Source organism: Stegodyphus dumicola, chromosome X2, assembly GCF_044657685.1.
Source record: "Stegodyphus dumicola isolate Sdum_Otavi_A_Nest chromosome X2, ASM4465768v1".
Taxonomy (NCBI): Eukaryota; Metazoa; Arthropoda; class Arachnida; order Araneae; family Eresidae; genus Stegodyphus; species Stegodyphus dumicola.
This window is the reverse complement of record NC_140781.1, coordinates 103,423,802-103,450,959: the sequence shown is the minus strand read 5'-3', so window position 1 is coordinate 103,450,959 and position 27,158 is coordinate 103,423,802. Positions and strand designations below refer to the sequence as shown.

The following is a 27,158-nucleotide window of genomic DNA, read 5'->3' as shown; positions in this document are numbered from 1 at the left end:
TGAATTTAATACAAATTTATTTTTGTATATCACGTTTAACCGGTTAGTTTTACATTTACATGCTTATTATCTGTGAATTTTTACTATCATTGTCTGCTAACTTGAATTTACATACACTAAGAATCACATTTACGGCTCGGCACATCAAGGATGAGCCGCGAGCTTGGCGAGTAAAAATGCAACGGCGCCAACGGGTTCTTTCCCGATGCGCCAACGGGTTCTCTGCGGATGAAAACTCGCCATGAGTAGAATAGAGTAATAATCATACATAACTAATTTGAAGCCTGCACTTGCAATTCAAGATTCGAAACTGAATTTTTATGATAATGAATATTATTCAAAGATTTTCATAATTCTTTTTCTCATAGCATGTAACTCTCTCTCACTCAGTTTCTGGCAAATATGCGTAATCTTTCATTTCTGAAATAATTCACTAAAATGAAGACTTCATTAATTAATAGATTTTTTGTCAAACAGGTGTTAAAATTATTTACGTTATATATCGATTTTTCACTGAAGAGCATTTCAGATTTTCTTATTTGTCCTTTATAAGCAATAATGGGAATATAACTGCACTATAATATTGAAGTCACTTTAAATTTCATTTACTTTTTTAGTTTTTCTTCCAAAATTATGGTTGGAATGAATGTTAGATGCCAACATGAGAAAATTTTAACGACAAATTGATAACTCAAAAAAAAAAAAAAAAAAATCAAATATTTTATTGTGAAAATACACTGTATCCAGTACAGTAATGTTTATTATAGCATTTTAAATGATGTAAATAAATAAATAATATGTGATTGAAGTGTTCTTTGATATTCAGACGTGCTGGTAGTATTCTTATGATTTGCTCTGAAATAAAAGGAAAATAAATTATTAATTAGTTAAAAAAACATAATCTCTGTAAAATTTAAGATATTATAATGATTAAATAAATCAGGCAGTTCATAAGTTGCAATGCACAAAATAAAGAAAACCGAAATACTGATTTATTTATTTGTCAGCAAATTATTACATTAAAATATGTAAAATATAGAAACAACTTTAAGGAAGATTAAGTATCGCTACTTCGAAAGTACTCTCAACACTCAAAACCTACAAATTTGTAGATGAGCCTTTTAAATACCAATAAAATTGAAACTGAAAATTCTAACAACTGAAACAACAGAGCTAAAGGATGTTTTACTCCAAATAATGTTGATCTTTAAAAAGTAGCTTAAACGGTGCGAGATGAAGGGAGAAGATCCTGAGTTTGGACAAATTTTTGCATTTATAATTTGATATAATTACACCCTGGAGGTTGAAGGTTAAAGTTAGCTTAATGTCATTCGTCCGCATGAAAACATAACCATAATTTTGTATTATTTTTATGAATAAGTAAACATCACATATTTTTGAGTTATTTTGTTGCCCCTCACCAAAAAAATGACGATATTTAAAATTTGTTCAAATATTAACTTTTATTTGAAAAAATGATTTTTTCATTGACCTTTATCCTGTTAAACATAGTCACTCTGTTAATATTAATAGAATAGATTTATGGAATAGTTCAGCCATTAACAGGACATTAGATAACTATTAAATGATAACAGATATTGTGGGGTTTTGTTTTACTTTCCTAACAGCCTATCCTTTTACAATCTCATTTGCCCACCCCCGCTTTCCTGCCAGAATGAGTTTTCAGTTTCACGCTTCATGCAAAGTAGGGTGGAAGCTACCATTTAAGCTGAGGTCTGAGTTACTTCAGACAGAGGGCGTTCTGCCTTTTGGCCACATTGTTCCTGCTAGTTAAAGCTTGCTATTTTACGGCCGCGCGTGTTAATTGTCTGTTAATCTACATCGGTGATATTAACCAAAGAGCCAACTATGCTTCAAATATCTCTGCGCAGCTTCGGCTGATTGTTCAGCTTAGAATTAGTTTAATTTTACATTGATACATTTTAAAGTTAAATCCATAAGTGCTGGCTATTTGTACGCCGGAGTGGGACCATCTGTGTATATAAAGTTAAAATATATTTGAGTTAAAATAAAAGAGTATTAATCTTCCTCTGCTGTTGTTACTGACCCAGTAGAACTTAGCGAATAATTGCTTCTAGTTCTACTAGGTTCTAGCATTCAAGTAACTTTAATTTAGCTATAATACTATAATATAGCATGTAATATTGAGATATAGGAAGATATAATATAAGTGAAACTATGGTAATTATGCTAATTATTATGAAATGAACTTGATAAAATTTATTCTGTTCTTCTTAAAATAACTCTCATTTTAAAGTTTATAAGTGTGGTAATTATTCATTTGGTAAAACCAATATACAAAGGATTAAATTTTAGCAGTCAAGGAAGAATGCCTAAACAAACATTAAATTTATAATACCAGTTCAGGTGAATATTCTCTTATCTGTAGCGACTATTTCAAATCAGAATATAGGTTGATCCATTTTTAACCTGAGATTTTCGTTTACTCTAATAATACTTTCTTTCCTTGAAATAACTGTGATTTCAAAAACTGTCTGTAATAACATCGAAATTGGAAAACCCATAAAAATATTTCTTTATCAATATTCTTACAGGCGGTTTCATTCTGTTTACCTTCTCCATAAAATTTGCAAGCTGAGTTTAGTAAAAAAGTATAACTTTTACAGCAAGAATTTTTCATATCACTTTGCTTTTTTGCATCTCTCGGTCAGTAAAAATAGATTTTTTTCTATTTTGTTAATATTTTGCTAGCTCATGCAAAATTTAATAAACTATAAATTAGCATCTTGACGTAATGTAAGAATTATTTAGCTTAGAAGAAAAATTATGTCATATAACCACTCCCAAAGCAATATCGTCTCTAAAAATTATGCAAAATAATTTATCTGAATCAAAAATATAAAACAATACCATTCGTTACATGGGGATTTAATATAATGCTGATTGAGTAAAGATTTAGGCAGCTATGGCTGATGACTTAATGCATTTAAAAAGACATAAGTGGAGAATATTGTATTAAATGAGTCAAAGAAACACGGAATAGGCCTAAATAGGATGAGATAGGGAAATGCCTTTTTGAAGCATAAGTAATCCATCTTAGCATTAAGGTTTTAAAATAAGCAGTGATTGGGAGAAAAATTATTTTAGGATGATACTTAGATCTGCTAATAAGAGGGTAAAGATAGTATACAACTTCCATTTATCAAGACAATGCATGAAAATCGACTTGCCTTTTATGAAAGCAATCTATGCTTTTTTTTTCATATCATGCAAGGTAGCTGTGTGTATCTTAGCGAAAATCCACTTTGCGAGGCTTTCGCATTATCTCTAGCATCACTATTGCTGCGAACTTTTAGCAAGAATGGCTTACTGCGTGCTGAAAGAGAAATTTAATAAAATATTATTTCAGTTAGCTACTGTTTAAAAAATTCATGATTTTATAAATAAACTGAAGTATTCAGAGATTTCAATTAAGTTTTAATGAATGCTTGAAAATTTTTACAATATCATATATTGATGAAACTCAAAATTTTTGCACTAACTCTTAATAATTTAAATATTAAGTAAAGTCATTTTAAACAATTTCAGCAGGATTTGTAAGGTTACTGCAGAATTTACTGTTAAATTTAGCGAGATTTCCATAATATTTCCTTTAATTACATTTTCTATGCTTTTATATAACAAATTTAATCGAAAATTACTGAATATTAAATCAAACATTTGGAAGAACTTTAGTTTATAATGAGGTAAAAAAAAGTGTCTTAACTTTTTGTTGTAAATTCAGTACACCTAGTAATGCTTTCTGTGCATATTATAAATTTGAGAATATATCATCGAAACTTTTAAAAATATATATTTTTAAGCATTAAAAAATGTTTAATATTCTTAGAGTAGATAATTAAAGAAAAATGTCAATAAGACATTAAATTACATTTAAATAAACTGAGTAAAAATGTTAAAGTTTACAAAAATCATTCAGCACATTTACTTGTGAGTATTACAAAATCTCGAAATATGTAATATTAAATTAGATTTCTCGTGTCATTAATATTGGAGTTTAAACCTATTTTACATTAAAAGTATTTCTGAAATCATAGAATGAAATGATAATCTTATTTCAAATAAAATGCCTTTCTTTCATCAGAAATATTAGGTTATTTCAGGAGTGCACTTTAAACTAAAATACATACAAATGACACTATTTCGGTCCAGTAAACTGGTTCCGCAGAATCTGTCCTCTCCTGCACCATATCCATCAAGGCTCCCTTGGTCAATGGAGATGAAGTCGTCGTCGTTGCATGTGCTGCCTGATCCTCCCGCATTTTCTGGAAGCCCCCAGCTGAAAGAATCAGATTTCTCGGTCTCCCATTTGATGGAACAGAAGTTCTCTTCCACTCGTAAGCATACAGTGTAACGCAAGTTGCTCAAGTATCTTACCCGGCCGTCGATCTGCGGCCCAAAATTGAAGCTGCGGACGGTTTCGCTTGGACTGCGATAGTACTGCAAACATCCAGGTGGAGCTGAAAAACATTAACTAATTTCAAATAAGTCATTCGCAGTAATTAAATTTCTCAGCCATCAAGATAACTTTTTAATTATACTTCAAGATTTTGCTAAGGCAAAATTGGCAAAGATTGCAATACGAAAAGAACAACAATAGCTATGGAAGAACATAATAATTACCCATATCCATGCTATTACAGGAAACCATTGAAATTTTTATTTTCCATTTCCTAGTCATTCGGTCTCCGTTGCTCACAACGCTCAAAACAACGGGATTTCCAGATCCTCTGCCCATATCAATGTACACTGCAAAATAAAAAATTTCAAATTAATCCTAGAAGCAAGAGACTGTCAATTAATGTGTAAAATGTTACCTAAGTAAAATGATGATATGCCAGATTGAGTAGCAAAGCAGCTCTTTGCCTTTGGTTATAATTACTAGATGGTCTAACTTCAGAAGAATTTTTTACTGCTTATAGCTTAAAACATTTTGATACTTTAGAAAAAACTGATATTTATTTCCTTAATACAAATTTTTTATATTAAAAAAAGCTCAGTTTTATTCTTCAAATAACATTTCGCAATGTTGAGACCTGTATGCTCTATTTCATGCAGACTTCTTGAAAATTTAAAATCAGATTCAAGCAGCATTTGGTTGTTAAGACTCACTCATTAAATTCAGTTAAGATTCCCTAATAAAATTGATCTCGGTGGTAACAGGCAAGTGATGTCTTGGAATAGTAGTGAACCAGATCCGTTAAAATGATTTCTGCGACCATATATAAAAGGTAATATTAAGGTTAGAATTAAGTTTGATGTGAGCTTTTCGATACATACAGAAGTTTGGTTTCTCAAGTTTTTGTAATTATTTTACTTTAAAACTTTAAATTCAGATAATAAGATTCCAATATATTTAAAAAAAATTCTGCTTTTATTGGTCGAACTCAAGTTACTGAGAAGCTATGTTTCCAGCCAAGTCTTTTAGTTCTCCAATGACTGATATAGGATCTGCAAAACTGCATATGATCTTCAAATATCACTACTTATTCATCTATAATATCACCTATTAGTAATTAAAAAGAAGAACAAAATTGATATAAATGCAACCATTCTTTCTTAATGCGAAAACAACTGAAATTTTTCAGTACTTGTGATTCGAATAACACTGATTTGGAAGCTGGCTTATAAATTCTCTTTTAAAAATTTCCAACAGATTTCATTTAAAATAAAGTAAAATATGTAGAAATTAAAAGACATAAGACTGGCCCACATTACTTCCTTGTCCTTCTTCTCAATGTGTGGAATTTATGATCATTCAATAAGTTCACTGAGGGACTAGTATATAAACAAATGTGGTGCTTATGTGTTATCAAAACCACCTTTCTGGAAGTCGCCAGATTTTCAGAATGTGTCAGACTCTGGCAACCATACACATAAACATTCTTCAGGCAACCATTTTTAAAGCAATCTTTCAGTCAAGCAAGGTTGCCATTTTTGTGTGCGTTCTTTTTGTTGTATCCCAAGCTCCAACGGTTTTTATAAACAAATCGGAATTCTTTTTGCAGCAAACTTAATTTAAAATATGCGATTGTGGAATTTGACAGCAATGGCAGAAATTTCTGCAGGAATACAGAATTTTGCTCAAAATATCTAAAGGGATTAACGAGGAGATGAATTCGGTAGATAGCCGGAGTTGCCGAAGTTTGCAAGATGCCGAGTCTCTGAAATTCTTTTAAGATTTTTTAAGCGAAAACAAATCGCTGTGTACTTGGAGAGAAGAATAGTGCAAAAAAGATTACACAAAGGCTTGGAGATGAAAATGAAAGTATTTTATTTTTTAATGCACCACGTAATCCATATTTAAGAATTTAAATTTGTAGTTTAAATTTCTAAAGTATATTGATAATGTCTACCAGCTTACGATAAATATCCATAGTATGGGAATCTTTTTTAAAAAATTCGCGAAAACCACCAATTTGCCCAATAAGTAACTTTTAACTTTTCATTTGTAAAAAATCGTCGACTTGCTCCAAAATGGTTGATTTAAACAGTAAGTACCAGAAAAGTTTGGTAAAATTCTATTAACCATAATTTTGTATGCGAAAGGAAAAACTACTTACGGTGTTGACCCCTGTTTTCTCCACAAAGAATGGGTAAGCGTTCTCCAACGGTAGTTCTGACCATGAAAGAATCTTTTGTACACAGACCTAATATGTCAGGTTGTGCTAAGCTAAATTCTTCAAAGTCCAGTCTCAGCTGACATACATTAGGCTGTTTCTCAACGGTAACTTGGCATGTGTCAGTTCCATTCTCTCCCTGTGGGTAAGACGGGTTCACAAATACAGTTTCATTTCGACTTGTTACACCACCACAGGTAAATTTGACTGCAAACAAGAAATTGAATTTTTTACTTAGGTAAAGGAAAAGCATAAATTTTACAAAAAAAAAAAAAAAAAAAAAAAAAAATTCTAAAAATATATCCTTATGTTAAGTTTGAAGTGAATGGTAAGCAGTTTTAAAAGGTGGACAGTTGATTTTTGGCATAAAATAGAATTTATTATAGAACCGTTAGGGGATTATTCCCCCTTATGTATATTCAACTTGTATAAGATTAACAAGAGTCAATTTTTTTTCCTGTTGCTCTTTATATGAAGGTAAGAATTTACAAAATAAGACAACCAAATATTAGACATTTAAAAATACATACATATGCATATGTAGTCATATTATGAATAAATATAATATGCTCCAAAGGCAGTTTTCAGATAACCGGCCCTTGGCGATTTGTTGACATCTCGGAAGAGTGCGTGTGCGCCAGATTATGGTAACCCTGAGAAGCGTTACAAACCTGCAACCCACTCAGGGAATTTTCCTGAAGGACGAAAAGGGATTCTTTCTGTTACATACGAGTAGATTTAGGAAACGTTACGGCAAGACAAAATAGAAGTTGGAAAATCGCAAATCATAATTAGTTCATATTTTCGCAAATCGTTATCGGGTGTTAATCATAATTAGTTCATATTTTCGCAAATCGTTATCGGGTGTTAATCATAATTAGTTCATATTTTCGCAAATCGCTATCGGGTGTTAATTTCAGTTGAAAAAATAAAGCTCTATTCTGTTTATGGAACGTTAACGGTAAGACAAAATGAAAGATGGAAAATCGCAAATCCTAATTAGTTCATGTTTTTTTCGCAAATCATTATCGGGAGTTCATTTCAATTGAAAAAAATTAAGCTCTATTCTATTTATTCTACGTTTCCTAGTCTATTTATTTCTACCTTTTGTAAAATAAGCAAATCATAATTAATTCATATTTTCGTAATAATTTATGCTAATTGCTCTAAAAACACCATACTTTTCTTCAAAACAGCACTTGAGTTATTAATTGTGTTAACAATGCAGTTGTTCTACATTTTTATGCACAGTGCTGTCTGTTACTTTTATTCTTTGGTTCAAAAAAGTGAATGGAATTATACATTCTGAAAATTAGTTCACATCAGTAATTAATCTTTTACTCGTATACAATTAAATTTTCATAATTTAAATTTAAATTAGCTTTATGCGAATGAGAAAATTTGATAAATTCTTATGAAATGTATAATATTTTTAAACAAGTGCATTTTTAGCCACTGGTTCTTTTTAACTTAAATTCATATGCATTGTTTTGTATGCAAGATAAATAGGTATTCTTCTGTTATCAAGACAAGATTCAGAATTCATATTATGAATGCAAAACTGCGATATTAAAATAGCAGCTTTAAAAAATTAAATTAACAAGACAAAATGTCCAAGCATTAGCAGAGCTCTTATAGCGATCGAGCAAGAACAGTTATCCATTTGTATGCTCAGTGATAATGGTAAAAGAAAAATTTCATGTTTACAAGCTTATGCATCTGAAGAATACTGATTTGAAGCTAATACTTTCTTTTTAATTTTCTTTTCATTTTCTTTTATTGATTTATTTGCTCGATGTGTGTGCGCGCGTAACATCAACAGTTTTCCAGAAAAGCAAAATTTAAATTATGAGTCTTGAAGATGCAAAGTAAAATTCTAGAACTGAATTAGCCGCTACAAATTATTCACAGAAAATGAAATGAATGAAGCCTTGCCACTCAGATGGTCATTTTGTCATTGTATAACCATAGATCATAGCTTCTGAAAATATTACATTTCTCTGTGTGAGCTTTATGAACCATATGAAATTATAAATAACACTTTCTGAGGAAAGATAAGTTCGAATGCGTTTAGATTAACCTATAACTAACATTTCAAACACATAACGAACGAACGTTAAAGTAAAAACTTTAAAATTCTAGAAGAACTTATCGTTTCTTTTAATAAGAATCAATGGTACTTTTTAACAATAGTTTAGATTTTGATTGCTTAGATGAATTCACTTTCATTATAATTCTCTTTCGCCTGATTATGACATTTAGAGGTGATTTTAGTGTCCTCACATGTGCTTAACGCCAGTTTTTTCTTTATTCATCCTCTCTTGGTTTTGGTTTAGCTGCACCATGCATTCCATGGTAAAACCAGCAACGGGGAAATTTTGGTGCTCCCTTTCTTTAATTCAGAGATGGGAAACCTTTTTACCATGAGAGGCCGCATTTAAATTAGGCTGCATAAGTTGATATGCCAATAACTACGACCTTTTTAGAAATTATTATAGTTTTTGCATAGTTTTATCAATTTATTGCATTATACAGAAATTATGAAAAAAAGTCATTTATTAAAATAAAAATTTACAACATAAAATATTTTAGTATTCACATAAGGCTAATAACTTTTTATAACATTAATTTTTAATAATTTTTAATAACAGCTACATATGTTTTAATGCTGTTTCAAATAAAACTAATAAAGTAGAAATAGTTTTCAAAAAATTTATTACATGATGAAGAAAAGCAATAGAAAAGTAATAATATTAAGTTATAAAAAACCAACGTAGCAACAGTATGTAAAATAATGTTATAATTCGATGAAAAATTTAATTTAGTGGGTTAGTGGGATATTTGCATTTTTTTCTTACCTGCAGTTGAATATCTGGATCAAGCTTCGTAACGCGCACCCTTAGTAAAGCCTCTAAATGAGCATCTGTAATTTGCGTTCTTAAACTAGTTTTATTTTTGGTCATAAAAAAAGTGTTGACTCGCAGTAGTAAGTACTTCCAATGGAGAAAAGTAAACGACATGCATGCTCTCGTAGTCATGAATATTCAACAGCATTTTTCCAGATTTCTATTGGAACCTTTTTAGCGTCAAAAAGAGATTTGAAGATGATATCTTCCCGCAACTCAAATAACTCCGTTTGTAATGAAGTAGGAGCTTTAGATATATCTACTAAATGTGTTTCAAATGTGTTTCATAGCAGAAGTGTACTCGTGATAATCTGAAAATCTTTCAGTATATTCTTCTATTAAAAAGTCCAGTATATGTACATATTCATTGACTGTTTTATTTTTACACTTTTGCTAGCTCCGGGAAGTGTTCTGCAGATATATCAGAGTAAGAGAGCAATATTTTGAAAAATGTTTTTTTTTTTTTTTTTTTTTTTTTTTCAAAACGCTTGGATCTTTTGCCACATTTCATATATATGATTTGTTTTACCTTGCAGGCAAATATTTAAATTGTTTTGTTTTGTCATAATATCAGACCCCCCCAAAAAATTAGTGTTTCTAAAAAAATGCTTCATTTGAGAGATCACATAGTTTTCCCTTTCTTGATGAAAGTTTAAGGTTAGTCTTCGTAAAGTTAAAACTTTTATCAAAACCTGTCCTATTGATAGCCAGCGAACCTTACCAGTAGTACCGTAGATCAACACTGCACACTTTCTCGTCTAAATTTAGCATTTGCCGAAATTCGCGATGACGCATTGCATTTACGCGAAAATAGTTGACAATCCAAATAGTCCTATCTGTAGCGTCTTGCAAAATTATTATTTTTGTTCAAAGATTTTGCTAATGTAAATGCAGTGAAATGATATCAATTTTCTTTTTCTAATTAAAGCAACGAATCCTTCTTTCTTGCCTCTCATGAAAGGTGCGTCATCGATGCAGAGACTGACTAAATTACTGACATTTAATTGTATCGATGGCATATTTCTCTGAAGTTTTCGAAAACGTCAGTTTAGCGAGTTCTTTTAGTTAGCGTATCCAGCGCAAGTTCTTCGTATAGTTATAGCACGAATAAAAGAAACTTGCGCCGAGTCAGTTTTATCAATGCTTTCATCTAAAACAACTGAAAATTAAACGTCTCCAGTTTGTATAATTTTACGAAGTTGCTCTGTTACATTTTCAGCTAATTCGTGCGACCGATCTGTTATAGTTCTTTTTGAAAGAGGTAATTGTTTCTATTTATCGACTTTTTCTGGATCTAACATACCAAGTGCTTCAGCAATACATTCTTTAATTATTTCTACGTCACTAAATGGTCTGTCTCTTTTTCCAAGTATACGTGCTATTTTGCAAGTAACAGCAACTGCAGTGGTATTTTTTTTTACAAAAGCTTTAAAAAAACGCCTGTTCATGATGTTTCTCATTTTCAATTTTTGAACTCCAGATTGTCGAGATTCACATTCTAAATTCAAATATTTATGTTCTTTATGAGTCAAATAGTGCTAATTTGCATTCGTGTTCTTCAAAGTAGTCAAAACCGTATTGCACAATAAACACACCATTTTATCTCTCATAGAAGTAAAGAAACAATCTAACTTCCACTCTACATTTAATGTTCTGTCTCCTCTAGTTAAGTTTCTTCTCTTACAATTTGACATGATAAACGAATATCAAATAATATCCTTAAGTAAGCATATACTTACTAAAAATACAATAAAACCGAGTATTAATAAAACCTCAGAATAAGTAAAACAATAACTAGATTTTCACAATGGCCAATAGGAAAATGAGATGAGACTGTTACAATCACACACATATAAATACAAATCACCAACTTCGCAACATACGGGGGAATGCTAAGGGGGGGCGGTGTACCGGGAGGAAAGTAGGTACTGTCTGTGGCTGAGAACAGTCACCGTCACAGTGTCCGGTGGGTGGTGAATGCTACAAGCAACAAGATTAGTGTATTTCAAGTAAGGATGAGCCGTGGAACAAATATAAGAACAAAACAGAAGGATTTCCATTATTGGATGTTGGCAACCTGAAAAGGGCGCCAGCTTGGCAATAATTTCAGACTATGGAAGAACGCTAGAGCTTCAACATTGCAGCACTCTAATTCATGTTATGCTTAATAGATGGCAGCACGTTATTTAATTCTATTACTTTTCAAATTGTCGTAATCTATATAATTAAATATTAATACCAGATCTAGAGGCCGCACAAGGAACTCACGGAGGCCGCACGTTCCCCATCTCTGCTTTCATTCCTAAGGACATTTTTGTAGTGCCTACTTTCCTTCATACCTTAAGCACGTGCTTATATTACTTAATGGTTAATTCAGCCATGGTATCCAGCCAATTATAACATATTACATTCAAAAATCAGTGCTTATATTTTTAATAAAATTCATTTTTAAGTTGCATTTAATTCCGAATTTAACAAATAAAGAAATGCTGAAAATTTTCCCTTTTAAGAAATTTCAGAAAAAATTAAATTGCGTTTTAATTTTAAAGCAAAAGTAATGTCACTCAAAGGATATATGTAGCTTCAGTTTCGCTACCTTTCATAATTTTTTACCTTTGGTATTTAACTAAATTTTACTTCAACTCAAAGTTAAGTAAAAACCCCATTAGACCATAAAAAAATTCACTTTCATGTGCAATTCGTTTACTTGTATAGCTATTAAATATCTTTAATACAAGAGTTATAAAGTGATTAGATTCAGTGGCGTAGCGAGAGGGGGGCAAGGGGGTGCATGATGCCCCGGGCGCCGCTCGTACAGGGGCGCCAAATGGTCTCCAAACAAGATTTTCCGGAAAATTTCTATTTTTATTTTGATCGATTTCTGGAAAATATATTTAAAATTAATAACTATTGTAATATAATTAATTATTTTCTTGATTTGTGTGATAAAATGTGTAATAAAATGTTTGCAGTACATCAACCAAAACGTTCTTTCTGATCACTTTATTTCTCCAAAGTAGAGATATATATTTAAACGAAATGCACGTATATCTCCCGCTTTTTATTTTAAAACGATAACACGACCTTGTCCCGAATTTCTCAAATATATCCAGTTTCCAAAATCCAATTCCATAATCTGGAAATGACATTTTTTGAGATTCGTAACGCTTCCGCTACAATGGATTGCGTTTGACTCTCCTATAAACGGCTGATGGCCTTCCTGGCTACCAATTCAACTAAGCCATCTTCCTGAGACGTTGTATATTAACTTCTACGAAGCATTTAACGCATGTGAATTGTTTTTAATCTTCTATTACAAAAGGAATACTGCAGGTCGTTCCTTACTCCTTATCTAAAACACATAGTTTTCGACGTCACAGACTAAATTTGCATATTCCCAACTTTGTAAACGTTATAATTTTCCTTTATAATCTCTTCTATTTTCTTTTGTTCAAAAATGTTATCGATTATATGGTTATTTCATACCGAACCCACAATATCCCCTAATTGTTTTGAGCAGTGAATGTGACTGCATGACGTTACTCCACAGTAGAAAAGAAACAGAACCTAAAACTCCACTACATATCTATAGAGAATATGTTTTTCCAAACCTAAGAGTCGCACTTTAAATACTACTTACTATGAACGTTCGTTCAGCAAATTAAAATAAATTTTCACATATTTACAATCAAAGGTGGGACAAGATCTCCTAAGTCATCTAGCATTTTTAAGTGTGGAAAGAGAAAAATTTGGAAGGATCGACTTTGATGAAGTAAATGATAAATTTGCTTCATCCAAGGTAAGAAAAATGTATACACAATAATTAATTTTATTCATGTATTATATTATTATTAATAAATATAAGAGCCCGACCAAGTCGAGGTGCACGTGATTGAAGCGAGATGAGGACAAATTAAAATTTTTAAGTTGGTTGGTAGTGTGTCTGACAATTTTAGATCTTTGGCACTCCAAGCATGAACGTATCCAGTTGGCTATGTCCTTTTGCATGCTAGGCCATACGAAACGTTTCTATATAAGTTTCCTTGAAGCCTTGATGCCAGGATGTGACAGACGATGTAACTGACTAAAAATGGCATGGCGAAACCCGGAGGAACAGTCGACCCGGAGGGAAGTCGAAATCTTGAATCCTGAACATCACAATAAAGTGATTTTCCAGGTGACAGCTGCATAGGCTGCAAGTTGAGATTAGTGGAAGATTTTCTTTTCAAGAGGGTTTGTAGTTCTGAATTCCGGTGTTGTTCATCCGCAAGGGCAGCAAAGTTTATTGGCGAAGGAACGGCTAGTTCTTCAATACGAGACAAGATGTCTGCTACAATATTCTGCGAACCCGCAATATAACAGATATCTGTTGAAAATTGCCCTATGAAGTCTAGGTGTCTCATTTGACGAGGAGAAGCTTTCTTCGCTGTTGAAAAGAGGCTGCTGAAAAGTATAGATTAAGGGTTCGTGATCTGTCAAGATCATGAAAACGCGTCCCTATAGCATATGCCTATAGCATATAATATTTCACAGCTTCATAATTTCCTAATAATTCGCGATCGTAAGTGCTGTATCTGGTTTGTACTAGTAAGAGTTTTTTAGAAAAGTATGAAAGGGGTTTCCATAATTCTTGACCTTTCTGTTTTAAAACTGCTCCTATACCTGTCGTTGATGCGTCAACGTGTAGAGATATTAAGTTATTTTTTGGAAGCAGAAGAGATGAAAAATATGCAACGCCTTCGCCGGGAATCGAAACGCGGACCTCTGGAGTACTGGCCCAGAGTGCAGAACCACTACACCACGAAGGCACGCTAGGAAAGCGGAAGAAATACCTTATATACTCCCCTTTTTAAAGGGCGACTGGGGTTTTTAGGGGACGCAATCGCCAAATCCTGGGTGTGGAGAATCCTCATTCAACACCCCTTTTATTTCGGGCGCCACTGTAGAGACATTAGGATATTTGGAAGCAAGAGAGATTGAAAAAATAGCAATCGCCTTCGCCGGGAATCGAACCGCGGACCTCTGGAGTACCGGCCCAGCGTGCAAAACCACTACACCACGAAAGCACGCTAGGAAAGCGGGAGAAATACCTTATAAACGTAGAGTGATAACGGTTTAGATGCGGAAGGATACTGCAAATTTGTTGCCGAAATTAAATCATTTTTGCATTTTTGGAACGCTTCGCGAGATTCTGCGGTCCAGGTTATAACACGTTTATCGTTTTTCTTGATTCCAACCAAAAAAGAATTTAGAGGTGCTTGTATGGTTGTTGCATGAGGTAAGAAACGTCGATAAAATTTGAGCATAACAAGAAATCTTCTTAAGTCGTTAGTCCTTCACTGTAGATGGTTCGGGCATATCGCGGATAGTGGTGACTCTATCTGGAAGGGGTCGAACGCCATCAGAGGCAATTTCATGACCAAGAAAGCATACTCTTGGTTGGCCAAAAACGCATTTGGATGAATTAAGACTGACACCGTACCTTTGAAAACGTTCAAAAACTGTTCTCAAATGTGAAAGGTGTTCTTGCTCTGAAGAGGAGGCGATTAAGACGTCATCAAAATAAGGTACACAAAAGTCGAGGCCGTTTAACACCTGGTTCATGAAGCGTTGGAACGTTTGAGCAGCATTGCATAAGCCGAAATCATGACCGGAAACTCAAATAGTCCAAAAGGCGTAATAACCGCAGTTTTTGGAATATCAGTTGGCTTATCGGGCACTTGGTGATACGCCTGCTCAAGATCAATGGTTGTAAAAATAGCTTTTCACTCGAAAACTTGCATACAGTCTTGAATGTGAGGGACTGGGTAACGACCAGGAATTGTAGCTGCATTTAACCAGCGATAATCGCCACTTACCATTTCGTTTTCGAACTAGATGGAGCGGATTTACGCAGGAACTTTTTGAAGGACGGCAAATTCCCTGTTCCATCACGTATTGAAATTCCTCTTTGGCGGCTTTAAGCTTGTCCAGAGGTAAGCGTCTTGGTTTAGCGTCAATCGGAGGTCCGGTAGTTTCAATATAATGTAATACATTCTGCTTGGGTTCGGAAATACCCATAACTGGGCGCGTGTTTGTAGGGAATTCTCTGAGAAGTTGATGTCGTGGGTAGTTACCGGAAATCAGTTTAATGCTCAAATCTTGACTATTGCGAATTACTCCCGGATAAGTTAAGTTGGTTGTGGAATCTATCAAACGGCGATTCTTAAGATCGGCAAGAAAAGAAAATTTTTGAAAAAAATCTGCGCCAATAATAGGACTTGAAACAGTAGCAATCATGAATGGCCATTGGAAGTTGCGGTGCAATTCTAAATCAACAGATATCAGGCGTTCACCAAAAGTTTGAATAGGAGTTCCATTTGCTACATAAAGTTGTAACTTGGTAAGGCGCTTTTGTTCGTGAAAACGTGGTGGAACGACAGAAACATCAAAAGACAAGAACTACAAGAAACCTTAAGCCCGAATTCTTTTCGATGAGAAAAAGGCGTGCAAAATTCCAGCCGCTGTCGTTCACAACTTCGAGCAACAGCCCTTCTCGTTTCCCTGGTCGTTATAACGACACGGTGGGCGGTATTTGTTTGCCTTGTTTCGAAATTTGTGGTGATAAAAACAAATACTCGGAGGAGGGCTTTGATAACGTTTCCTCAGTTGGCTACGGCGTGTATTTCGACCACGTGATGTGGAGCGGTTGCGCTGAAAAGGTTCAGCTTGGATGACTACTAACTGAGCAACCTGTTTGAACAAATCATCAATATAAGCTTGTAACGCCACAATACCTGGACCAGGAGCCTGCATTACGTGTATTTACGCTGGAATGGCCATCTCGTGAATTTTATCAGCGATTTCGGGAAGATTTTTAAGTGGCTCGCTACTGGCCGCTAAAATGGTTTGCATGTTAGATGGGAGTCTATTCATCCATAATGTTTTAAGAATGTTATCCGTTAGTTTACCGGCGACTAAATCTGACATTTTAGACAGCAAGTGAGAAGGCCTCATATCACCCAACCGTAAATCATGCAACAGCTGCTCGATTTTAACTGTCTCGGATTCTTCATAAACAGAAATTAATTTTTTTGTATTTGTTCGTCGTCGGTGGATTCAAAATTATTTCATGAGCTGATTGCAGTACCTCTGATTCTAACGCGGCTATCACTGTATAAAATTGAGTTTCGTCGGCAGTAATGTGACTCAACTGCGCATCCAATTGAATGAACCATAAACGATGGGTCTCGGCGAGAAAAAAGCGGTGGCTTAACTGCCACTCGCGCCAATTGCGAAGCAGCATCGTTGTCAACCACTTTAGATCAATCAAATATGCACAATAATAATATGTATAGAATATGCACAATAATAATATGTATAGAATATGCACAATAATAATATGTATAGAATATGCACAATAATAATATGTATAGAAAAATAATCAATATGTATATAGTGACACAGTTTCTTGGTATTTGAAATCAGAGATATTGGAGGCTCAAATGCAGCAGACGATATATATATCCGCTGAAATTATGACAGAAATATGTTGACTCACCGGAATGCGGTAAAAAGCTTGAAATGACAGGTGGATGTCTTACTTCATCTCATCACACTGGATAACTTACTGTTGCTCAGAATGTAAACATATAAACTCCATATTCGTGCAACATTGAAGGTTGCTATTCGTAATAAATACGTGTCACCAATTATGGTAGTACAATTTTTTGAGACAAATCGTTAAACAATTATAACAATTGAATGGAATAAACATCATTTTTGTTTTTGGTTGCTATGGTTTATCAGACTGGCAGAGTTGAGTTGTAGTAGGCAAGTTGCCACATATCTATTTATCTATAATGTATATTAAACTTTTAATTGTTTAAAAACTGTACTTTTTAAAAACACTTATATAAATATGTAAAATAAATAACACCTTTTTAACTAATTCTAGATCATCGTATGTCAGATTTTTCCGCCGACACAGATGCATTTCAGAATCCAAGGCTAGTGCAGTTAGGTAGTGACTAATCTTAATATATTTTTGAGTATTTTATGGCAGATTCAGCATTTTATTATTATTTGCATTATTTTCTTATTACGAATATATTCTATACACTATATTACTGAAAGTTTTTTTGTGGGGGGCGCCAAAACGTTATTTTGCCCCGGGCTCCAGTTATGCTTGCTACGCCACTGATTAGATTTTAAAAAATAATAAATGCCATCTGGTTCGATTTCATGCTGTTTACAGACTTCAAATACAGATGGCAGCACTTACAGTAGCAACATTGTGCAAGCCCGTTAGCACAGACTCCGATGGAATGGCCGCCACGATCACCGCACTCTCTGCTCGTTAAACAACTTCCTCGATCTCCGCTGTCACCCGTACAAGCGGAATTTGTAGGTCGAACCAAGTCAAAAATGCTTCCTGAAAAATACAAGAATGCAGTTTTTAAGAGTACGTCATTAATAAAAACAAACAAGTATTTTTTTCTATCTAACAGGTGTCAGGAATACAAAGTAAAATTATAGCAAGATTAAAAACTCCTTGAAATGGTGGAATACGCTTATATACGGGATTTTATTTTACTTTTTATTTGTCCTTCAGTAAAATGTATTCAAAAATTATTTGGAGATTTACAACAATTAGAAAAAACTAACAGATAAACTACATAACCTACAACCCCCCAAAAATTCAAATTTAATTATGCCCTAAACGCATAAAATCTGTGTTGATAATATTTTATCTCCTTCAATAACATAAAAAAAGGTTGTGTTATAAATATTAAAATTCGCACACAAAGACCTCATATGGTGCAGTTGGTAATGATAGAAACATAAAAAATGTTAACATAAATCATATATGCATAAAATTAGTTGCAATTCATACTGTATTATTGTGATAACTACGCTGTATGGTGCTAGTCGTGTCCTTTTTCCTTCAGAAAGAATACAGCATTAATAGACTTAGGATGTGAAACAGGTGTTAATTTATTCGTTAGGGGGGGGTGAAGTTTTTGCGAAACATCAGGCTATAGTAATATTTAGATTCGGAGAAGGGTAGAAGGGAGAAAGGCGTTTTGGAGAAATGCGCTGGTTGTTGGTGTCCTTACCCCCCACAAAATTCAAGGATCAAGTGTAGTTGAATTTTTCCTCCTTGGTATGGTTTTTAAACAGTGTACACAATTTTATGAGATTATTAATGAAATGATAAGTACAGCTAATTTAATTACTACTTTACTGCATCTGCTGTATTTTTCTCGTAAACAGCTAACCAAAACTCATATATGCATAAAATTAGTTGAAGGAAAATTTTTGAAACAAGGAAATTTTTTGAAAATTTTTTAAAAAACTCTTAGAATGGCGGCTAACAAACTTATAGGTTTGTAGCAAGAAAAATATTTTTATCCCAGAACACTTTTAAGTGATCCAGGGAGCCATCTTTTCCAGCTAGACAGCAGATGTTTCATGAAAGTCAGCAGATAAAATAGTTATTTAAACCACTGAATATTATTTGGGTGGTCCAAAAAGCCTTTTTTTCTTAAACCATTAATAATTTTGCTTCAGTCATTGTAACTGCTAATTCTAATTCGTAATCACAAGAGAATATGGCTACTTAATTTAAATAATGATGTATTTCTAAAATTGTTTAATCAGCTCATGACCTCTTTAAATACAAGTGAAGTTCACAAGATCAGATTTGTTCTTCTCTCTATTATATTTTTGAGTAAAAATAATCCATTCAGTAGTGTTTCCTAGCTTGTAGCAAGGCCTTTATCTAAATTATCTGCAAGTTTCTTAGTTACTTAAATAATAACAATTGTGCGCAAGTATTTAACTAAAATACTTCAAAATACTACTTCTTTGTGCATTGTAAATACAAATTTCATATATATTCCACTCAGAAAATGCATTACCAAGTCAACGATTGCTTACTGTAACAATGTATGCCCATATAAAATGTGCAATGTATATTTTAATATATAAATCGTATATTCTGAGGAGGTTTCGTGTTTATAAACAGATAATCATCATAGAGCATCAAAACTTTTCCTATTTCTCAATACGCATATTGAAGGAATTCCTAAAATTTGAGTTCCTATTTATAATGGATAAACACTTATTTTTTATTAAGCGTATTACTTATTTCAAAGTGCAGATTTTTGTTATCCTAGCTATTACAAATAATTCCGTGAATACATTGCTTTAGACTGGCCATTAATTCCATTCTAAGATACACTTCAGATTCCTAAGGGGAAGGAAGATCTGAGTTTGTCACTTTTAGCCTCTTAGAAGGTTATTCTTAGAGGCACGAAGACTCATCTTTAACTCTTTCCTAACTTCCATGCTCTTGTGAATTAAAAGTTTTATTATTTTAGCATAAATTTGTATTATACGTGTGTTATAATACGCATCCAAAAAATGTCAACTATATTACTGATATTGCTTATACCCATTTCCGTACTGAACAAATCGATTGCATTACTGGTTTGCTCACACATAATTCTGCTCTTACATTGTTACATTATGGGTTCATCAAAGCTATTTATATTTCCAATTCATATGTATTTTTTTTTCGTTTCCATCTATATATGTCAAATGTATTCTAGTAAAAATGATGCTTTGGCTAATATTCACAATCTTTTATAGATACACTGTAGAACCATTAGGTTATTTTGAAGCTGGAGACTTGAAAAATATGCAACGCTCTCGCCGGAACTCGAACTCCAAACCTCTCGAATACGCGCCAAGTATGCTTCCAATTACACTACGAAGGCATGCGGAACGAAGAAAATACCTTATATATCCCTCCCCCCCCATTTTAAAAGGCGACAGTTGAATGAAGGGACCCAATCGCCAAATCCTGGTGGTGACGAATTATAGCCCCCCACCTTTTAGTTCGGGCACCACTATCATTAAGAGTCATTAAGTTATTTGGACACAGACGACATGAAAAATATGCAGTACTTTCTCCGGAACTCGAACTCCGGACACGCATCGAGTATGCTTCAAAAGTCTCCCCCCCCCCATTTGCGACTTCCATTGACTCAGAGGTCTCTCTCTCTAGTAGAATCCATTTGTTACGGTGTGACCGATGAAACAAATTAGAAAACTTTTTGCGTTTTTTAGAAAGCTAAGTAAATACTGCATAGCATATGGATTTCTTTCTTTGAATTTGGATTGTATTTAAAGCAAAAAAAAGTAGGACGAAAAATATAGTTAAATCACAATTTCTGTCAATAAGAGGCTTAACAGAGCTCTTCACTATTCAATCTTGGTACTTATTAAAGTTTCCTTCTCAGAAAATATAAACTTCGAAGCAGGAATATAATGTTAAACTTCATACTTTACTTTTTTAATTAAATTTTTTTTTTTTTAATTAAGCGATGTTTCTCAGCTACTTCAAAAGTAACTAAGAAACAATATAAAAAGACCTACATTTTTTTCCATTTAAAATTATAGGTTATTAAGTTATGATTTAAAATGAGCGAGATTGCATGATTTTTTAAACAATTCCAAAATAAATATTTGAGATAGCTAGAACATAAACACCACGGAATGATATCTTCTTTCGACGTTTGAAATAAATGGAAATTTTTAATTCTAAATTTCAGTCATATATTTGTGTATGAAACTGATAAACATTTTAAATGCATTGATTTGGTATTCCTTTATAATTTAATTAAGGTTTGTAATAAAATTAATAAGAAGATTACTGCAGTAAGTTTAATAAGAATCTTCTTTCTTTCTTTCTTTCTTTTTTTTTTTTTTTTTTTCAGTTCTTTCGAGGGACCTGATTTAAAATGTGTAAGTTTATGTTTTATTCAACATACAACTAAACTAAAACCATGAAAACTAAATGTACGAAAAGGTGAAATACCCTTTTTCATTTACGTTGCTTTAATTGAAATTTTGGAATTTCAAAGTTATTTCATGAAATGCACTTCATATTGAACATAATTTGCATAATAGCATCTTCTATATTAAGTTTTATAATTAGAGATCCGCTTCTGAGCACTTTAAGTACTTTTTGACGACCGCTAGCGCAGACTTTTGTTGGCACTCCGATTATTAGAGATTATTATCGATTATTAATTATTATAGGTACTAACATTACAATAGGGCAGGCATATGCTAGCCTTCTTTGAAAAATCTTTACCTCATATGAAGTAATTTGCAGTTTCATGATTATCTGAATCATTTTATTCAATGGAATCTTGCTCATTGTTTATTAAAAAATAATCTAAGAACGTGCTCGAAAGAAAATCATCGTAATTGATTTAAGCAATTAAAACTGCATTTGAAAGTAAGGCATTGTAATTTGTATCAAAAATTAAAAATGACCTTGAAAGAAAATCATCATTATTTAATAAAGGAATGCGATTTATTTTTAATTTGGAATTCAAAAAACAAACTGATCTTTTTCCCATTAATTACGCATTTTTTACCTCACGCTTACAAAGTATAAATATATATTTCCTCAGAAGAAGAATAAAGAAGAAATCAGGATAAGATATCTTTAAAGTGCTGTTATTGTTAAACTGCGCAAGCTAGTGTTTTAAGGTAACAATACATTTCCTATTAAACAACAACAAAAAAATCAAAATGCTAAGAAAAAATTTCATTGACTTTCATTATAGTTTATATGTCATCTTGCTCTCCATCAGAACTATAAGATTTCATAACATTATAATTTCTGTGATGCAAATATGAAATGAGAAATTTGAATCTCTAGCTCTTAATTATTATCCGACATCTCTCATACTGTGAAATTTCATTCATCTCTAAAGCGTATGATGATTTCTGTTTTTCTTTGTTGTTGTTGTTGTGACTTATGTCGCTAGTCTGACAGAACTATCAAAACAAGCCTACGAATTTTATCATGGCGAGGAGCACAGCTTGCATCTTTGGTGTAAGCCTTGGGCACCTTATAGATGACGACAGGAGGGCAATGCTAAGTTCTGTCCCAGTTTTGTGAGGGATAAGTCCAATGGTCTCCCAACCCTCTTTCCTTACTAGCAAACCACTCGAGAGGACTTTCGACTTGCGTTGTATTTGAAGTTACCATGCTGCAAAGGCACTATACATTTAGAAACATCCAATCCTTTTCCAGAATTCGAGCCCGGATCCAAAGATACGGCAGCCAGCAACGCTAACCGCTACACCGACTAACGAGGCATTTTTGTTTGTTAAACAGATTTGTGTTTAATCCTACCATAAACATTTTTTTTTATTATTATTATTATTTTAGGAAACAGCTAAAGAAATATGTTTCTTGCTTAATCCTCTAATTATGTTTTAAGCGTAATTTTCTAAAAGTTTTATTAACCCGAAATTTTTTTCTGCTCCTTTCATATCAGGTTTTATCTGTAGATAAAGGTAAATGACGTTAAATTTTTGTTGAAATTTAAATTTTTTATTTCATCTTTTAAATTGAATTACTGAGAAACAGTCGGGAGTTAATTTTTAAATACCTTAAACGAGAATTAAAATAGCGGTAGCATATCTTTACCAGGTAGCTAATCTACTTACCTATACCAGGAGGTCGCTGGCCATGACAGTGTGATCCAATGAAGGCCAAGATCACAACAGCAAGTAAAATCTTGAGAGTTAAAGCCATACTTATGCTGCAAGTAAATAAATTTTAAATTCAGTTAAATTTGTTAATTCAGTTTTTTGTTTACGTTAAAAAAAGAATGCATAACATGATAATATGTCTAACAATTCTTTCAGTTATTGATTCTGACATATTTCTTTTCGAATTATGAATCAAGCTATGCCTATATAACACTGAAATCTGTTTTTAATTTCACAGTTTACTAAATTGGACTCGAACTTACTGAATCTTTTAGATACAGCGAAGAATCTAGATCACAAAACAAATCTTTTTTTAGCTTTCATTCTTTAGCTCTTCAGTAGTTCAATCAGAATTAAAATAAAAGTACGTTGTCATTAAAGAATAAAATATAAGTGGTATCTTTTATTCACTCTGTATTCTTTGAAATAAAATTTTGAACGGCCTTCTAGCACGACACTTTTCTTGTCGGAGGCCAATATTATCATGATATCTAAACTTAAAATCGCATTTCGTAATTTATCGTGTAAATATGTATGGTATTTATATAGTTAATTTTTAAGCGAAATTATTTTCTGAGTGTTTAATCCCTTAGTTTGACAGACAAATGTGTAATATATTCATAACAAGTTGCTTTAGGGTTACATGTCATGAGAACGATTACTTGCTGGAGAATTTATAAGGGAGTCTTTGCTTACATTTATGCCGAATAAAGCATTCTATGTAGTCAATCATTTCTACAGCCGGGAAAGCTGGGTGGGAGGCAACTACCATGGTTCAGTGGTTTTTCTCTATTCAGCACTTGGTGGATCACAGATGGTGAGGAGATCAATGCAACTGATATGTGATACAGCATATAACAAACTGCCCATTGTAAAATCGAAAATGTAATCACTTGAACTTTGAAGTAGTCTATCTCACTTGCATTTACTACAGTCCATTTAATGAAATTTGCCATTTAGGCTAGAAATTTCATGGCAGATGATGCAGGGTTTCAAATTATATCCAACTAACTTTCAGTCGTTGTAACTAATGGCTATCAACAGTCCATTTTCCAGCCATTACAAATGGCAAATAAAACTCATCAGCTGAGATACATTTACACTAATCCGATATGATAGATTTATTTACTATCGGCTTTTGTTAGGAACGAATGAACTTGCTTGCTGAATGCCTAAAAATGAGGTGAATTTTCTGACCTCACAAAGTGCTGCATCTGTAGGCAAGGTTTATAAATTTAGGCATTAGATATTTATTTTGCTAATCATTGCACTTCTAAATAACCATCTTACTCCATTTTCATGACAGGTGAAGTTTCGTTACTTGTGCTTCAAATAGATAAAAAAAGGTATTTTTGTGCTCTAAATATTATTATTTTGGGGTAAATTTATCAAATAATTCGCATTGTACTATACTTGATAAAGAAACTAGTTTTTTAATTAATTATGATTTGATATTGAAATAATTAATGCCAGAAACATTCTTACAAAATATTAAGATTTAACATACAAATATAAGTACTTGGGTTAAATTACATTGATTGAATAATAATGCATTTCTTGATCTCACTCTGTATTTTAGTCTAATTAATGCAGTTCTTTATATATTTCTGTAATATTTTAGTGTGATATGTATAAACAATACATTTCGTTTAAATATTAATTATTCCAAACTGGCCATTCGTCACATTTTGCAATCTTAAAACTCGCCTTCAATTTCTGTTTATCCAAATGTTGCTGGGATTTCTTCAAATAGCAAACATATCATGACTTCTAGTTCAACAAGAAGAGGCGTTGCTAGTAAAAACGCATCGCCAGGTCAGCTATTTCCCCCCCCAGGTAATTACCTTTCCAAGAACACGCAACTAAAAGTTAATTTATATGATGAGCACGTTCCTCCGCATGCTTTTCTTCAGTTTCCGGAGTCATTCAGGCTTGAGAAATTGACTCCGGCACACGATACCCAAAATATCAATAAGATCAAAAATAAGCCACGATAAAAAAAAATTACCCAACAACATTTCTCTGGATGACAATTGAGTTGAATGTTTTCTCTACTGAACTTCGACGTATTATAATTTTTATTGAATGCCTAAAAAGGAGTGCTAGTTTATTCTTTTTACTGACAATTTCAAAAATAAATTTTGGATTTGGTATTTTCATTTAACATATTTCATTGTTAATCCTAATCACTTTCATCTATATCATCATTTCATTAAAATATATAATTACTTAACACTTTTCGTCAAAATTAAAATTCGTATGCTCAGAAAGATTTGCCAAACGTGTTCAATAAATTATTTTCCAATTAGGACTTCAAACTTCAACATTTAATAACTTCGTCAGAGCTAGCAAACTTGAACGTCTGGATGAAATTTTCATAAAAGTGGTTTACAAGATTACTTTTACCTCACAAAAATGCATAAAGTATTAAAGATTCAAGTATTAAAGTATTAAAGAAATGAATCATGGTTAACATTGCAATGTTTTGAAGAAGTATTGCAATGCTTTGGCAATGTGGTTATAATTACCTGTTGAAAAACTACCTTTTTGGAAGAAATAACGTTTGTGAATGATTTTATGTAAATCCATGGTCTATTTTTAAATTACAGAAGGTAAGCACTAAATAAAAGATGTCAGAAAACGTTCCTTAAAATGCTCGAGAGAAGTAAAAACTTTTGGCATTTTGTGACTTCGTTTGCTTGATCTCTATTGGTTCTAAATATAACCACGAATTTGTTTAATTAAATAGTTGACTGAAGTTAAGAAGATCAAGTTATAAAGCAATAGAAGCAACAGCTTTCAGAGTTTTTCTTTTCATTTCTTTCGTAACTCAACTTTTTTATAAGAAATACATGATAAGTTTATTACCTATGTAAAGGGATTAACGAACCACATCTCTACCATGAATTTTAAATTTTAACAAGTCATTAGCGTACTTTTTCGAAAATTGAATGTAATTCAAATCCTCTTCTGAAGCCATCTTTTCTACAGGAGGATATGTTTTTTTTAAAATTTTTGAAGACGATTTTCGTGATTCATAGAAACAGTAGTTTCAACATTAGTAAAGAGCAAAAGCAAGAGCATTCTTTATAATGTACATCATGATTAAGAAGAAAATTCTTAAATCCTTTTCCCTATGGAATGTTAATTTAAATGAACACACTGAAACACAATTTTAAATTTTAAAAATCATAAATTTCTTAGTTTTCGTAACTTTAAATTTTAACAGAGTGTCACATTTAGATTGGCTTTATTATGGCTCTATCACAAAACATTTTGCATGTTTCATTAAAAAAGCTTTCTCTATTGCCTCAATAATAATAAATGAAATACTATTTACCTCATTGCCTCATTCATATTACATTAGATTAATGATATTCATAACTAATGGAAAAGTTCGAGAAATGCAACTTACCTGCAGTTTTTCTCTATCCCAGCGAATGAAAAATACGGGTCAGCGCAATAGAAGTTCACTAGAAGAACCTTGAACTTGAGCCGCTTCTGTTGGTGACTGGTTTCGCAGTCACCGGAACTAAGTGAGCATCAGAGCTCGTCGGGATTGAACTGCATTCTTATATAGTGTTTGTTCCCTCCCCTCGTTCTAAAAGTTAATGATCACGTGATACGTCAACTGTTCGTGGACTTAGATGAATAAGGTTTGATCCGAATTTTAAATATGCAAGGGGTCAGTCTAGTTCTGCTCTTTGGCAGACGTGTAATCCAGTTTGTGAATTAAACTATTTTACCGGATCTTTTTTATCACTGTTATCAATGTCAGCATATAATAATATTCAGCACGTGTCTGTTAGTTTTATAAACTGCATCTTTAAAACTGGTACTTGAAATATTTTAGTGAATCAGAATCCTTGTCTTTATTTTAGAAAAATTATAATAATGCAGGTATTTATCAGTTGATCCAATTATTTCAGTATTAATCAGAAGAAATAACTAGTGCATTTCAAGGCAGGTACACGGGTATTTTAATGAATGTACACAAAAATAGTTTCGTTGCATTCTTCAGACGGAA

At 32.6% G+C, this 27,158-nt stretch overlaps 1 protein-coding gene across 1 annotated transcript; it reads right to left on the bottom strand.

The window, feature by feature from the left end:
- Positions 1–702: 702 nt before the first annotated feature.
- LOC118184683 (uncharacterized) lies at positions 703–26,706 on the bottom strand. Its single transcript, XM_035354391.2, has 8 exons — positions 26,547–26,706; positions 23,087–23,181; positions 17,832–17,981; positions 6,606–6,869; positions 4,666–4,791; positions 4,173–4,502; positions 3,213–3,358; positions 703–855 (listed from the first exon to the last, which is right to left on the bottom strand). Exons 2-7 carry the CDS (start codon positions 23,172–23,174, stop codon positions 3,243–3,245), a joined length of 1,074 nt encoding a protein of 357 aa, XP_035210282.1. The 5' UTR covers positions 23,175–23,181; positions 26,547–26,706; the 3' UTR covers positions 703–855; positions 3,213–3,242.
- Between the last annotated feature and the right edge of the window lie 452 nt (positions 26,707–27,158).

Excerpts from the sequence above, each read along its gene's own strand:
- LOC118184683 (XM_035354391.2), bottom strand. The coding sequence starts at position 23,174 with ATGGCTTTAACTCTCAAGATTTTACTTGCTGTTGTGATCTTGGCCTTC. Across the intron at positions 6,870-17,831 it reads GCTTGCACAATGTTGCTACT|TCAAATTTACCTGTGGTGGT; the intron begins GTAAGTGCTGCC and ends TCTTGTTTGCAG. Across the intron at positions 4,792-6,605 it reads AGAAAACAGGGGTCAACACC|TGTACATTGATATGGGCAGA; the intron begins GTAAGTAGTTTT and ends TTTATTTTGCAG.